This window comes from Chelonia mydas, chromosome 3 (genome assembly GCF_015237465.2).
Source record: "Chelonia mydas isolate rCheMyd1 chromosome 3, rCheMyd1.pri.v2, whole genome shotgun sequence".
NCBI lineage: Eukaryota > Metazoa > Chordata > Testudines > Cheloniidae > Chelonia > Chelonia mydas.
This window is the reverse complement of record NC_057851.1, coordinates 78,831,289-78,847,234: the sequence shown is the minus strand read 5'-3', so window position 1 is coordinate 78,847,234 and position 15,946 is coordinate 78,831,289. Positions and strand designations below refer to the sequence as shown.

At 41.4% G+C, this 15,946-nt stretch overlaps 1 protein-coding gene across 4 annotated transcripts in view; it reads right to left on the bottom strand.

Moving 5' to 3' along the window:
• The window catches only part of CRYBG1 (crystallin beta-gamma domain containing 1), a 133,754-nt gene that overhangs the window by 47,424 nt on the left and 70,384 nt on the right, over positions 1–15,946 (bottom strand). The window contains exons 1-2 of one of the 4 annotated variants that reach the window (XM_037894563.2): positions 14,985–15,273; positions 4,746–6,262 (exon numbers count right to left, since the gene is read on the bottom strand). In XM_037894563.2, coding sequence (XP_037750491.1) covers positions 4,746–6,262; positions 14,985–14,987 — 1,520 coding nt within the window. In that variant the 5' untranslated portion in view covers positions 14,988–15,273. Of the gene's footprint in view, positions 1–4,745; positions 6,263–8,342; positions 8,693–14,984; positions 15,274–15,946 lie in introns of those variants that run through there. The other 3 variants (XM_043542743.1, XM_037894564.2, XM_007067012.4) reach the window with 3 other exon arrangements.

Here is a 15,946-nt window from a genome sequence, read left to right as displayed (position 1 = left end):
ACTCCTGTAATAGACCCCTAACCTCTGGCTGAGTTACTGAGTCCTGAAATCATGATTTAAAGACTTACAGTTACAGATTTCAGAGTAGCAGCCATGTTAGTCTGTATCCGCAAAAAGAAAAGGAGTACTTGTGGCACCTTAGAGACTAACAAATTTATTTGAGCATAAGCTTTCGTGAGCTACAGCTCACTTCATCGGATGCATCAAAGCTTATGCTCAAATAAATCTGTTAGTCTCTAAGGTGCCACAAGTACTCCTTTTCTCTTTAAGGTTACAGAGAATCTGCCATTTACACTTGTCTTAAACCTGAAAGTCACCAATGCCCCATGCTGCAGAGGAAGGCAAAAACCCCTTAGGGTCCCTGCCAATCTGACCCAGGGGAAAATTCCCTCCTGACCTGAAATACAGCAAATCAGTTAGACCCTGCGCATGTGGGCAAGACCCACCAGCCAGACACCTGGGATAGAATTATCTGTTGTAACTCAGAGCCCTCCCCATCTAGTGCCCCATCACCAGCTGGTGGAGATATTTGCTACTAGCAGTTGAAGGCTGCCTACAAGCCATTGTAGGCAGACTCATCATACCATCCCCTCCATAAACTTATCAAGCTCAGTCTTGAAGCCAGTTAGGTGTTTTGCCCCTACTGCTCCCCTTGGGAGGCTGTTCCAGAACTTCACTCTTTTGATGGTTAGAAACCTTCATCTAATTTCAAGCCTAAACTTGTTGATGGTCAGTTTATATCTATTTATTCTTGTGTCCACACTGGCACTTAAGTAACTTCTCTCCCTCGCTATTTATCCCTTTGATGTATTTATAGAGAGCAATCATCTCTCTCCTCAGTTTGGTTAGGCTAAACACGCCAAGCTCTTTGAGTCTCCTTTCATAAGATTTTCCATTTTTCATATCATCCTAGTAGCCCTAGTAGAACATTTGGCAAGCAGAGAAAAGAAACTGTTAAAAAACTTAGGGACAATTCTAACTGCCCCGTAGGCAGGCCGTATTTCAGCAAGAACAAACTGAAACCATGAAAACCACTTGGGGCTTGTCTTTGTTACAGCACTACAGTGGTGGCGCTGCTGTAGCGTTTAGTGAAGATGCCATCTACGCTGACAGGAGAGCTTCTCCCGCCAGCGTAGGGAGTCCACCTCCGAGAGGTGATGGCTGTGTCAATGGGAGAAGCCCATAGTGCTGTCTACACTAGGGATTAGGTCAGTGTAATTATGTTGCTCAGGCGTGCGGACGTAGTTCTACCGACAAAGTTAAAAAAAGGGAACAGAAAAGAACTCCCTGTATATTTCGAGGAAGGTAATGGAACCAGGTAGAAAACAGCTTCATAAGCAAGATTCTAAAGATACTTAGGGCTTGTCTACACTGCAATTAAAAACCTGCCACTGGCTGGTGCCAGCTGGCTCGGTTTGTGGGGCTCTTTAATTGCGTTGTAGACTTCTGGGCTCAGGATGCAGCCCGAGCTCTAGGACCCTCCTATCTCGCTGGATCCTAGAGCCTGGGCTTGGACACTGCAATTAAAAAGGGCCCAAGCCCAAGTCAGCTGGCACAGGCCAGCCGGCACAGGCCAGCCGTGGGTGTCTCATTGCAATACAGACATACCGTTAGACACAGTTTTTTGCTTGCCTAAAGCTAGTTTTTCCTAAACTTTTGAAAGCTGAGTTCCCCTTCAGGAAAAGGGAAACCAATTGTGCCTTCTCCTGCAATTGTTGGAAGACTAATTTTAATGTATACATCTTCAGTGTCCCCCTCCCCTGGCCAGTCCTTCACTCTCACCACCCCACATTTTGAGGACTTCTGGTTTTCATAATATGATCCTTCCTTTCCTTTCTTACATGCTCTGATGAGCACTCAATTTTGACATTTAAAGTATTATTGAGCACATCTCAGTTAGCACCCATTGAAAAAACAAGGCAGTTAATGTCTCACAGGTATAATTGCAGGCTCACGGCAATTCAGGCAAATACCTGTGCCACAGTTAACTTTCAAAATGTGAAGCATGTGTTTCTTCACAGTGACAGGTAGAAACCTCTCTTTCAAAAAATGAAAACAGACTCTGCCAAATAATTAAGAGGTCTGTCTGTGCACCCCACATCTGAACTTTTGAGAACCCATTCCCCCAGAAAGGAATGTTCTCACTTTCGGAAATGCTGCCTTAAAGCATGAGGCACCAGGTAAGGTCTACTTTGTATTAAAATGGGATAAACAATGCCATACAAAGCAAAGGTAAAAAAACCAAAACACCTGGCTCACTGTTGGTATGCTTGAAATATATCCTTATGCGGGGAAGAGTGGAAGATAGATTATCCACTATCACGTAAACCTGCCTCCTACACTCATTCAAGTCTGGCTAATTCATACAATTCACTAAGCAGTGCAACTCAGCCTCCAATTCACTAAACCTGAAACTGTCTGCTCGCCAAGTGTGAGCAGGTATAAGGCCTGGTCTACACTAGGAAATTAACTTGGTATAATTACTTTGCTCAAGGGTGTGAAAAATCCACACTCCTGAGCGACGCAGTTAAACTGACCTAACCCCCAGCGTAGACAACACTAGGGTGACAAGAGAATTCTCCTGTCAACCTAGCTACCGCCTCTTGGGAAAGTGGACTACCTATGCTGACAGGAGAAGCCCTCCCATCGGCGTAGGCAGCATCTTCTTTGAACTGCTACAGCAGCGCCACTACTGCGTTTTAAGTGTAGACAAGCCCTAAGATAAATACTGGTGGATTCCCCTTTAAAGATGACATACTGTTTACAACCTAGCAGTCAGCCTTAAGAAGAAAGCAGTTAGACCTCCCCCAGTTTAGCCATATAGGGAAGGTGACTCACACAGGCAATATACAGCAAAAATGACAAGCTTCACAAATTACACCGATGCCAGAACATCAATGGCTGACACAAGCAAAACAAAATTGTGTGATCACAGACCTGGCTAATTTAACAAATGGGCACAAATGCAGGCAGCTACAAAAACAAATGTTTGAACATTACCAATGAGAACTGAGGCCAAGATTTGCATTAAGAATACCAAAACAGTTGCAAGCCTCAGGTCTTATGCTCTGATTATGATGTACTCTCATCCTAAATTTGGCTATAACCTCATTAAAGGTAGACTCAGGTCTCTTGGGCCTCAAATTTGCCCCTTTTAAAAAGGTGTTATAAACATAAGAAAAGTATCCTGGATTTTAAATATCCATATTTTGTAACGTGTGGAGGTGGGGGGTGTGGCGGGGGAGGTCAGCTACCCTTGTTTGCCAAAACAATTTAAAGGACAAAAAATACTATCACTACTTGTATGGAACTGTCAAATAAAAAAAACCCCACAAATGTGTTTATCATCTGTAATGCTTCTATAGCAGCATTTAACTATTCCCAGATCTTTGCGGACTTTGAGCATAATGGTGTAAAAGCAAGCATGTTTTGGCATTATAACGATATTGCTAAGGTTTAGTTTCATTCGATAGGCCAGGGGAATGTGTGAAAATAACTGGAGTTAGTCAAATAGAAAGGGATAAAAAGTAAACTTTTTTAGAAAAATGCTTCATGTCTTCTTAAACTTTTAAAACTAAAAACACAGCCCTCTGAGCTATGCAAGGTAAGTTTCTGCTTCTGCCTAATGAAGTGTGTGGGGAAAAAAAGTCTCTTTGTTATGAGATTGCCAATCTTTTTTTCCACTACACAGCAATTTGATACACGCCTAGTTTTTACAATTCGCATGTTCTGATTGGAACATTTTCAAATTATGACCTGATGAATCTCATCTGGTATTTTAACTATCTCAGCTGAAGTCAGCTGCCTATATAAAGTGTGACATTCACTTGACAGATGCTGCTACAGAAGCGTATGACTAACAGCAGTAGTCAACAATCTCACTATAAGGCCATGTCTATACTACCACTTATGTCGGCAAAACTTATGTCGCTCAGGGGTGTGAAAAAACACACCCTCCTGATAGGAGAGTTTCTCCTGCCAACAAAGTTACCGTCGCTCGTTGGGGGTGATTTAATTATGTTGACAGGAGAGCTCTCTCCTGTCAGCATAGAGCAGCAACACGGACCTGAACATTTATCGATTAGAAAGAGCATTCATCCCCATCACTAAGTTTCAATCAACAATAACCAAGACAAGGTGTTTTGTTACCCTGCTTTTTAATGTCAGGGTCAAACTTTGACAGTAAGCACTGTAGGAGATATTTTACCTTTCAACACCTTGAATTCAAATTAAGCATCCATCTAACTGTAGATTTTGCTTTTCTATTGCTCTGATACAAGAGTGACTGTCACTTCATAATATAATATGGGACACTGTCAACTTGAATTTTTAAAAGTGTCAAAATTAAAAGTAAAAGTCCAATTTTGACAGTATAATTTTTAAACAGTATTGGTTTTTAACCTCTCCAGCTGATGTTTATAAGGGTCTTTCCCGCAAAGGAGAAACTAAATGACTATACAGTAGCACACAGTGAAATGGACTACACACAAAGTTGTCAAAAGCACAAAGAAAAACTGAAAAAATACCATTTTTAGTAATTTTTTTCAATTAAAAGGAATCCTTAAGTGTTATTCATTCTGTGGTCCACACAAAATTTGACAGAAATGCATGATTTTCAAATTCTCAGTGTCATTTTTATTGAGAAAAATTTAGATAGATATTTAATAAGTGCTATATGAAAATGTATTGATTTTGTCAAGGTAAAAGCTACAATGAGCAGTCAAATTAAAGTATAAATTACTTACAGGCTAATTTTTGTTGTAACTGTAGATCTGGAAACATCCAAACATAAATTTCTCAGCTTTATGCTGTTTAAATCGGAACTTGCTTGTTTTTCAGTGGATTTGCCTAGTTCTCCATTCTGAATCCCTTCAGTAAGCAAGACAGCTTTTCCATCAGAGCTGTTTACACGTTTTGCCGTCTTGGATTCAGTTTTACTTTCAGAAAGTAAAGAAGTGGTGTTCTCTGTGTCATTGGGAGAGGAAACTTTGGAGGTCTCTGCTTTGCTTTCACTAGAAGGTGCAGATACTGCTCCCTTTTCCACTGAAGTACTTTTTGTTGTTGGGTTACCTTCTGTTGCTGCCATAGGCTGTATAAACTGCTTTTTTGGTAAAGAATCTTTTAGTGGACTCTTCAAACCGGTGGGAGAAACAGGGACTGCATCAGATGGATTCTTTTTAAATGATCTTCTCCTGAAAGGGGATGAAGTTGGGAGCTGCTGTTTGCTTTTCTCAGATTCAGTTTTAGGCAGCCCCTTGTGGTTAGATCCGACTTTTAAGTCCTGGTTACTCAAGGTAGAAGAGTTCCGTTCAGGAGTCTGTTGAGGAGATTTAACTTTTCTTTCTGAATTGGTTATCTTTTCTGAAACCACATCAGAAGGAACATCACCAAAAGCAGAATCTTCTTTTGCAGTATTCTCAGTCTGATTTCTCTCTCCATTTAGAGTCTCACTAGATGACTGAGATTTCCTCCTCTTTCCAGATCTCCTAGTAACAGATTTTTTATCCATTGTGTCTGTTTCACCCCAAACTTCTCCTGATAGAAAAGTCACAGATTCATTAAAAGGTGTTTCTTCTGTTTTACTAAGATAGATATCTAATGTTAGAACTCTAGCAGGATGTATGTGCTCAGCTGATTTGGATTTCAAACTGTGTGGCAATTCCTTTGACGCTGCACACTCAGGTTGTGAAGACCCTTGCACATTCACTAGTTGTTTATTATTTAATATGTTATTTTCTAAGTCTTCACTAGATAAATTATTCAAACTTCTGATGAAATCCGGTGTTGTGGAATTAGTAATGTCTACAACAGGCTCTTCTTTTAGTTCCAATGTCTCCACTGTAAGGTCACTTTCAGAGAATGTGTTTTTTATTGTTCCAGTGCTACTGTTCCAATCAGGTGACCACTCGATATCAGAAAAGCCTTCCTTGCTGCTCCATGCTGTAATAATACTGTGACTCAAAGGCGTTATTTTCTCACAATATTCTTGTGTCTCTGCAAGAGCATTCCATCTTCTTGCCTCCTGCACTTGGGGAATTGTACATTCTTCTTTCTTTAGGTCTTCACTATCTATTGATTTGAGTGAAGCTGTATCCTTATAAGGTGAAACTGATTTCCCACTTTTAATATTTGGACTTTTAGAGGGTTCTAGTGAATTTTTGGCATTTTTTCTCCTCCCTGTACTAAACAAATTTCCAAACTTTCCCAAAACTGGTTTCTTTTTGTTCTCTTCTTTGGAAGATTCTGGAGACTGTGTTTTAGACTAAACAAAATTAGAAAAAAAAAAAAAAAGTTTGATAATATGAAAGGTATTTCTTCAAGAAACATATTATTAATGAACATTTTTATGTTCCAAGAGGTAGCCAAGGGGAACTAAACTTTTTATTAAACAGTAAGTCATCTTAGAAAAGATATGCTTTGCTTTTGTTTTATATATTGTTATATAATGCTTTTCTAATTACACACATCTTGCTTTAATATTATTGCTAATATAAGTCTCAAATCTTCAAACACTTGTGCACACACTTTTAGTTTGTTCATCGATGCGAAGAGAGGTCCATAGATTTTTATGTCTGAAGTGATAAATTTCCATAGCAAATTTGCAAAGGTAGGTTAAATTACTACACAGGAAAAATAATACGAGCAATGTTACACTGTGGACCAAAATCTGCCCTCTACTAAAATAGTGCCACACCATTCAGTTCAATGCATATTAGTATAAGTGACTAAGGGCAGAATTTAACCCTATGAGTGAAATTTTACCCTATAACTTCAAATAAACTTATTTTCTGTTTGACAGGTTATCTAGAGAATTTCAGTATATTTACAATATCTGTCAGTAAGTTACAAAGAATTTATAAACATTTTAAAAAGCAGGCATAATGCAATGGAAAATCTTCAGCAATCAAAATGTAACAGAAACATTTTAAATAATATTTCCTGTCTAAAGGGATTAGTGCTATACAAATCAATTTTGTTTACTGAAAAATTAGAGCAAAATAAACAAAGACCCTTTCACAATATTAACATAGTCTAAGTCTTTTCACAATAAATTGTGTACAGTTTTATTTTTAAATAGACTAATATTTTCTTTATAGCTAGCATTGGAAGGATTAGATTTTTATCAGTAAATGTTGATAAACATTTATTTCACCATACACACATAAGCTGACAAAAATATTTCCATCCATAATCAAAGTTTACAGATAGGCAAAGAAAGAAAAATGCTGCTTGAGAACTTAGAGTTTGATTTAAGGTTATTTACCTTATATATTTTAAAATTTATGTTTTAATTGTTATAAAGTTTGAACTTTTTGAATCTCAGCATCTACTGCCAGTAAATAATTGTCTGACCCCCGCCTCCTATAATTTCTAATAACTGAAAAATACATATTAAAATAAAAACAATTCTTAACACGATTCTGTGCAACTGTGAACATTTAAATCAATAAAAATTAAAAAAAAATCTTACAAATCAACAATAGCATCTGTCTAAATTATACAAAAAATATAATTCTGACAAGAGCCTATTCATAGTTAAGTATACAGACACTCAGTGAAAAATGAGGTTGCTCTGTGGCCATATAAAGTGAGATGACAAGCACTGTGAATCACTGTCCCTACAGGAAACACCTCCTGAAGCATATAGCTCATGTTATGTCTCCCTCCCCTCCCTCAGGTGAAAGAGCAGCATCAGAGATTACTGGTGCTAATAACATAATGATAGGTTTCAGAGTAGCAGCCGTATTAGTCTGTATTCGCAAAAAGAAAAGGAGTACTTGTGGCACCTTAGAGACTAACCAATTTATTTGAGCATAAGCTTTCGTGAGCTACAGCTCACTTCATCGGATGCATGAAGCCATAATGTTGAAGCCATGGGAGCGGTACACAACGGAGGGACGATTAGCAAACCTGTAGAACGGAGCAGGGCTGGAAGCTCAGCCCACGTGTCCCCAAAGGCTAAGCAAGCCGCACAATGCTCCCCTTCCTTACCGACACGCAACCACTGGAGAGAAGGGGCAGCAGGAGGTTTTCAATGCACAAAACGCCCGGCGTGCCTAGCTCTGTGCCCCACGCGGACTTTAGCCGTGATTGCTGAGTTTACACTGCACAGGGTCCGTCCTCTGGCATCCGTGCTCGCAGCCAGGTGTGGGCGCAGCGCACACTCATCCCTCAACTATGCCCCGCTCCTTCCTGCCGCTGATAAGGGCAGGGAAAGCCAGGAGACAGGAAAGCCAGCCGCTTCGCCTGCAGAGATTTGCCTGTCAGCCCCTTACCCCGCCCCGGGCCACAGCAGTTCGCACCCCCACCAGCCCGGCGTCCCCGCCAGGCAGGCTACTCACAGCGAGACCTAGGTGGCCCCAGCGCCTCCTTCCTCCGGCAGCCCCGAGCCCGGTGCCCGCGAGGGAGCGCAATCAGCGCAGCCGCCCCCGTCTGACCCGCCGGGAAAGCGGCGCTCCGCCAGCTCCCGCGGCAGAGGCGCCAGCTGTGTGAGCGCTCCGGCCCGCCTGCAGCCGCCGCAGCAGCGGCAGCAGCTCCGCCTCCTCGCGCCACTCCCTCCACGCGCTGCGCCGGCCGGGGCCCCCGGAGCTGCGGCAGGGCCCCAGGGCAATGCGGGCTGGGCGTGCCCGGGAAGCCGAGGCATTCAGCGCGCAGAGGAGCGGCTGCAAAGGCGTGGGCGGGTGACAACGGGCGCAGAAATTGAGCGCGCAGGCCGGGATGCAAGGGACGCTCAGCGGGTGAGACTCGGCAGCGCAGCCCAGGGCACCAGGGAAAAGGGCAAGGGGGGTTGAAGAACAGGACGGTAGAGAGGAGACAGCGGCTCAGAAGGGAGAGAGGGGGGAGCAGGACGGGAGCTCATCAAGGAGAAGAAGAATGCAAGGAGCCAACAATCGGCAATGCATAAAGACGGGGAGTTGGCACTACCAGCGCGTGTCTGAACAACTTGAGCGGCTGCTATAGCAGAGCCTATTCCCAGCTATCCAGGGCAAAAAGCCGCCCCGAGCAAAACCGACAAACTTTGATGCTGAGGGAAAAAAAGCTTAGAATCTAAAGTATCCAGTCGCGCCATCTACCTGTAGGGAGCTGCTCGCGTTATAAAACAGGGCTTAAAGACGGCAAAGTGGTTTTGTACAAAGCAAATGCCCAGGATGGGGGCGGGAGTGGATGCACTAAGCAGCATCGTGTTTGGTTAATTATCATAATTGTTGTTTGCCTATCAGCTGTTTTAGTTGACGTGCTGCAGGCACACTAGTTGGAAAGATCGTGTACAGATTCCAACTGGTTAGGGGGCGGAATAAGTAGGAGATCAGTGGTCTGTCCAGTAGTTTTTTTTAATGAGTGTATACTATGGAACGATTCTGGACCGGTGAAGAGGTGGCCTGAACAAGCTACTTGGCCTTCAACAATTGTAGCTTCTCAAAAAATATTTACTAGCCTCTGTACTAAAACATGCTTTAGTTAAAATCCTGTTACAAAAGCATATTACTTAATTTTAGGCATAGAAACTTGGGCAATGAAGAAACCACAAGGCTACTTAGCAAGAACTTTAAGCCAAAAGAGGAGAAATGAATTTGCAGAAGTGAATGCAGTTCTACACAAAAAATATATCTATACACACTTTCCTTGTAGAGAATGTGGCATTGAGGGATGGAGAGGGAGTCAGCACTTAATAAAGGATAAATTAGTAAATTTGAAACCAAAGTTTGAGAGGCTTTGGATAGTCTGAATAAAGCAGAAAACAAGAGGAAAATGGAGAAGTCTTGATGAGATTAAAAAAATAACCCCTCATCAAGACAACTCAAATATAAAGTTTTATTATGTTATGGTCACTATTACCAAGTGGTTCAGCTATATTTACCTCTTGGACCAGATCCTGTGCTCCACTTAGAACTAAATCAAGAATTGCCTCTCCTCTTGTGGGTTCTAGGACTAGGTGCTCCAAGAAGCAGTCATTTAAGGTGTTAAGAAACTTTGTCTTTGCTGTTACCACTCAAGATAGAAATCCTGGAGTCACTTTTGTCTCAGCCGCAGACAAAAAAGCAAACAGAATGTTGGGAATCATTAGGAAAGGGATAGATAATAAGAGAGAAAATAACATATTGCTGCTTTATAAATCCACGGCACGCCCACATCTTGAATACTGCGTGCAGATCTGGTCCCCCAGTCTTAAAAAAGATCTACTGGAATTGGAAAAGGGACAGAAAAGGGCAACAAAAATGATTAGGGGTATGGAACAGCTTCCATGTGAGGAGAGATTAGTAAGACTGGGACTTTTCAGGTTGGAAGGGATGACTAAGGGGGGATATGATAGAGGTCTATAAAATGACTGGTGTGGAGAAAGGAAATAGGGAAGTGTTATTTACTCCTCATAACACAAGAACGAGGGGTCACCAAATGAAATTAATGGGCAGCCAGTTTAAAACAAACAAAAGGAAGTATTTCTTCACACAATGCACACTCAACCTGTGGAACTCTTTGTCAGAGGATGTTGTGAAGGCCAAGACTATACCAGGATTAAAAAAAAACAACTAGTTCATAAGTTCATAGATGATAGATCCGTCAATGGCTATTAGCCAGGATGGGCAGGGATGGTGTCCCTAGCCTCAGTTTGCCTGATGCTGGCATGGGTGACAGGGGATGGATCACTTGATGATTGCCTGTTCTGTTTATTCCCTCTGAAGCACCTGGCATTGGCCACTGTTGGAAGACAGGATACTGGGCTAGGTGGACCTTTGGTCTGATCCAGTATGCCATTCTTATATGCTATATTATTCATACATTAAAAAGAGCTAAATTCAACCATAACTATCGAGTCATGATTGCATTTCCATAACATATTTGCATGAATAAAGAGTTCTGAGTTATTGAAAAGCACACTGGGTAGGGTTGCCAACTTTCTGTTTGCACAAAACCGAACACCCTTGCACCGCCCCCTGTCCCAACCCTTCTCCGAGGCCCCACCCCCCGCTCACTCCATCCCTCCTCCCTCTGTTGCTCGATCTCCTCACACTCACTCACTCAGGGGGTTGGGGTACGGAAGGGAGTGAGGGCTCTGGCTGGGGGTGCAGGCTCTGGAGTGGGGCTGGGGATGAGGGGTTTAGGGTGCAGGAGGTGCTCTGGGCTGGGATCGAGGGGTTTGGAGGGAAGGAGGGGTTCAGGGCTGGGGCAGAGGGTTGGGGCACAGGTGGGGGTGATGGGTGCAGGCTCCGGGCGGCGCTTACCTCAGGCAGCTCCCAGAGGTAGCGGCATGTCCCCCCCCCCCGGCTCCAATACGGAGGTGCAGTCAGGTGGCTCTGTGCACTGCCTGGTCCACAGATGAAGCTCCATTGGCCACGGTTCCTGGCCAATGGGAGTTGCGGAGCTGGTGTCTGGGGCAGGGGCAGTGCCCAGAGCCCCCTGGCTGCCCCTACACCCAGGAGCTGGAGGGGGGTATGCCACTGCTTCCAAGAGTCTGCCTGAGGTAAGTGCCACCCGGAGTCTGCACCCCTTACCCCCTTCCTCTCCCTTGCCCCAGGGAGCCTGCCTTAGCCCCACTGCGCCACCAACTGGACTTTTAATGGCCCAGTCAGCAGCACCGACCGGAGCCACCTGGTCCCTTTTGGACCGGGCATTCCGGTCAAAAACCGGACACCTGGCAATCTTAACTCTGAGTTACATTTTCAAATAGTGCGTGTTAAGCCCATAGTTGAGTTTGATTTGCAAGACTACATGTATAAAAACTTAGTAGTAGGCAAATCAATTGCACCTGTGAAAAAAAATTGCTATGTGCAATTATCTTGCATAAGTTCTTAATTATGACATGCAGTATTTGAAAATCTAGCTTTAATTTCTTACTGAAGTTTGAATTTGTTTTATGTCTAGATAAATAGATGCATATACACAAGAAAGCTGTTGCTTGATTTTGAAATACAAGCCTTGTGTAAATTGTACTGAAATAAGAGAGCACCACAATTACACACACCGCTTACAAAACGCATAAAAGGTTCTTGCTCTGAAGAGCTCATATTTTAACTCACATAAATATAATATGCAGGACAACAGCGTAAATGCAAGAAGACATAAAAGGCCAAGATTTTCAGAAGTGGCTAGTGATTTTGGGTGCACAACTTGAGACACCATAGAGGGGACTAATTTACAGAAACTACTGAGTAACCATCTTCTGAAAATCAGGCCCCGTTAAGGTGTCTCACTGCATCCAAAAATCTAAGGACCCAAAATCAATAGTCATTTTCTAAGACCTGGGTCAAAGACAGCATTAGTGACAAGAAAACCACAGGAAATCTTATGTGTTTTTAGGATGAATTTGAGGATGGGTTGAAGATCACACTGCATAAGGAGTTGGAGGCTGTTCTAAGTGTATTGCAAGCATCTTTAAGGTGATGTTCTACTATGAAGACTATATAAAATTGCCACCTTCTTAAGCAACAGATCTACACTTTGTGCATATTCAGTGATATATGTTTACATTAATGACAAAAATACTCCTGTTAGCAATGCAGAGCCAATACAGCCAAGACCCCAAGTCTTCAGAGTACTTAAATGTGCTTATCTTGATTTCAGTGGGACTTAAGCACATGCTAAAGTGCTTTGCTGAATCCAGGACTAAGGGATCAAAGGGATGTTCAACTGAGTTAACTTAATATGGCTGACAAACCCTCTTATAGCATGTCCACGCTTGGGAAAAAAAGGTGTATTTTTACCAGGTATTAGCTAACGTGGTAGCTAACATGGTAAAATCCAAGTGTGGACAAGACAGTTATAGTTTTAACACATTAGCTGGTTGATGTAAACCCGAGGCTCTACCCTAAAAGTAAACAAATGGAATAAATTGCGAACACTAAATTTGACTTTTGCAGTTCTTTAAAATTCATTTATTTATGGCTTTATCAACAACAGGAAAATTTAGGTTTATGATGTCCATTTAACTTTATCTTAAACAATTTGCATTATTTAGCAGGAAGCATTTTTAGTTCAGGATAGGATGTTTGGGGGTTTTTGGATACCTTTAAATTACAAGTCACAGTGCTAACAGCATGTGGGAAATAGAAAACATCAGAATGGAATTCAGCAGCCACTGATGGAGTCACAGAAGTGGCATTAGATCAATTATAGTGGAATGAGTTGTAACTGCTGTTCTCTGCTCCATTTGTTATAGTGATTGAGATTCAGCTGTTCAGCAACAGTAGTGCTGGGGTTTGTTGGGACTAAGCAATTACTGAAGCAGTGTGGAGACTCTACCGGAGAGTGGAAAAAATGACGTGGGAGGGATGCAGAAAGAAAAAAGATCTAAGAGAGTGCAACATAAATAAAATAAGAAATCAAATAGCCAGTATAATGAGGAAAGAATACTAAAAGGAAGAAACGTGGATAAAGTACAATGTAGAGAGAGGCACTGGAGAGTGACAATGTTTGTGGGGTGTGGAGGAAACATGGAAAAGCTGATTTAAAACTAAATAAAAAAACAGAAAAGTGGGAAATATAAAAGACAACAAGAACTAGAAACCTGTACTGAACAATTTTTTAAAACCAACTACTGCACAAGCAACATTTATAAATTAAAATTAGAGCAATTTTTTCCAGGTTTGGTTTATTCTGTGCATTTGGTGCCTTAATTTCACAGATTCATTATGGACAGTTTTCCTGGTGTTTTGTGCAGTGGTTTGCCTTTCACAAAGCAACCAGGGAGGAATATTATGCTGGAGAATAAGAAGGATTAATTATAAATCCGCCCCCCCCCCCAACAAAAATAGCAGGGGAATTTAGGGACGGGGGTTGTATATGATATTTTTAACCAATTATTTTAAATAGACTAGATTTCAGGTTGACTGTGTCTCTCTAAGATATGTAGAAGAAAAAAGCTCTAACTCCAACAATTCCATTACTAGACTCCCTTGTAGGTCCTCTTCTCCTTCCCTGCCACCCTCCATTTTGAGATTACACCAATCACCGTAAGGTCTAGGCACCACTATTCAGTGCACTAATTATTGAAATAGTAATTTCTTTGAACCCTGGAGACAGGCAATGTAGTTATAGTACTTGGGGAACTTGTAAACAAAATCGTTATTTTTCTGACCTACACTTTTAAAAATACATTCGGCCAACATTTTTTTCCAGAGAGAGTGAAGTGGACAAACTAGAAATGTTTTTCCAATTTTCATGTTTTTGATGCTCACTGACTTGTAAGTTTTTCAGTTTCTCTGTTTCCAGTACTTCGGGATGTTTTAGGCTAGAAACTGATATCTCCAACACACCAAAACATCTCCATTTCCCCATAAAATATTTTACCAGAAAAAGGATTTTTTAGCCTATGGAAAGGAGTTATAAAATGTGCATTGTAAAATGATCTATGTTGCAACACCACACAGAAGAATATAGGGCCTATGTACCGCTGAAATTAGATGTAAATCCCGCAGCATACATGTTTGATTGATTTTTGGAGGGAAAACAGCAAATCTCAAGAAATCCAAACATGGGTCAAATTTCTACACTCTGTCCTAAGTGCCAGGCATAAAGTTCTACAGCTTGGAACACCCCAAAAAAGTAGCAAGGAAGAAGGGATCATGCACAGTCAAAGAAACAGGACTTGGGGAATTTTTAAACTTCACTGAGCTGAGAAAGATTAAGTATTTCTACAAAGCAAAAAGTTTAGTACACGTGAAGAAGTATGGACAAAAATTAAATAGATTCCCTCCTGTTCGATATAAGTGTTTAGGAAAGGCTGTTGGACACAAAACAGCAAGCACAGCAGAAAAAACATGTCTGTTCTCATCCCCAAAGTAAAGCATTTCCCCACACTGAAATCCTTATCCCCCATCTTGCCAACAACAGCTTTTGATTTTTTAAGGCAGACTTCCTGAATCAAATGGAGCGTTAAGCTTCAAACTGATTGAATGAATTTGAAAAAAATACATAAATTAACCATATCTTAACCCAAAGAAAGTTTAAAAAAAAAAAGAGAGAAAAGAAAGTATTGTTTGTCTTACCATGATGATGATAATCCTTTTTGTTTTTTTACAAAAGAACAAGCAGACTATGAGATATGAGATGCAGTTGCGTGTGCAACAAAAAAAAAAAAAACTACTCTTATATGATCCTCTCACACCTTAGTCCCCCTCCCCGGTTTTTCCCCCTTTCTCCTCAGAGTATCCAGTTTAAAAAAGAAAGTAATATCTGATCCAAGCTCTTCTGATTGATAAGTCAAGTCATCTGGCAGGCAGAAAATGACATCTACATGAGGAGTTCAATTACAGTTGTGACACTTGGGTTTCTAAGGGTTAATTAAGGAGGTGAGTCCTTTAGTAGATGTAACATCAAAAAGGGAAGAACCTGCTGTAAAAATTAAGGAGGCAGAGTTTGGCAGATGCCTAAATGCATTAATTAGCCTACACGACACAAGAATGCAGACATGCAATGCAAGGGAAAAAACCCACACATCTTTGTTCCCATAAACTTGATTCAAGTTTACTGATCTCCATTTAAGGTACGTATCCCTTTGTTCAGCAAGAGATTGGTCCAAACTGACATCCATATTTATTTAGCTCCTGAATAAATACATCATAGAAACATATTTTTCCATGGTCTAATGGAAATCACCACAAAGTATTTGAATTTAAAAAGAATACAGGAAGCAGCACGTATGTGTTCTATATTACTGTCCGCAGGTCTCTCATTCCTCTGTATTTTGTGAGATTACAGTATCTTATCTCAAGTTCTTATAGCTAATTAAATAGCAATATCTAGAATTACAGCAGAAAGTCTAATTTAGTCCCTTTTTTTAGAAAATGGCATTTCCTGATGTAAGCAGAGTCAAGATGAGCTCCACCCTGACATCTGGTGGTGAGGTGTGGCAAGTTGTGGAAAAGAACTTCAGGGGCCAATCTCATTTGTATAGCACACCCACCCCGCCTAGAATGAGGCCATAGCTGCCCAAATGGTCACTTTGGCT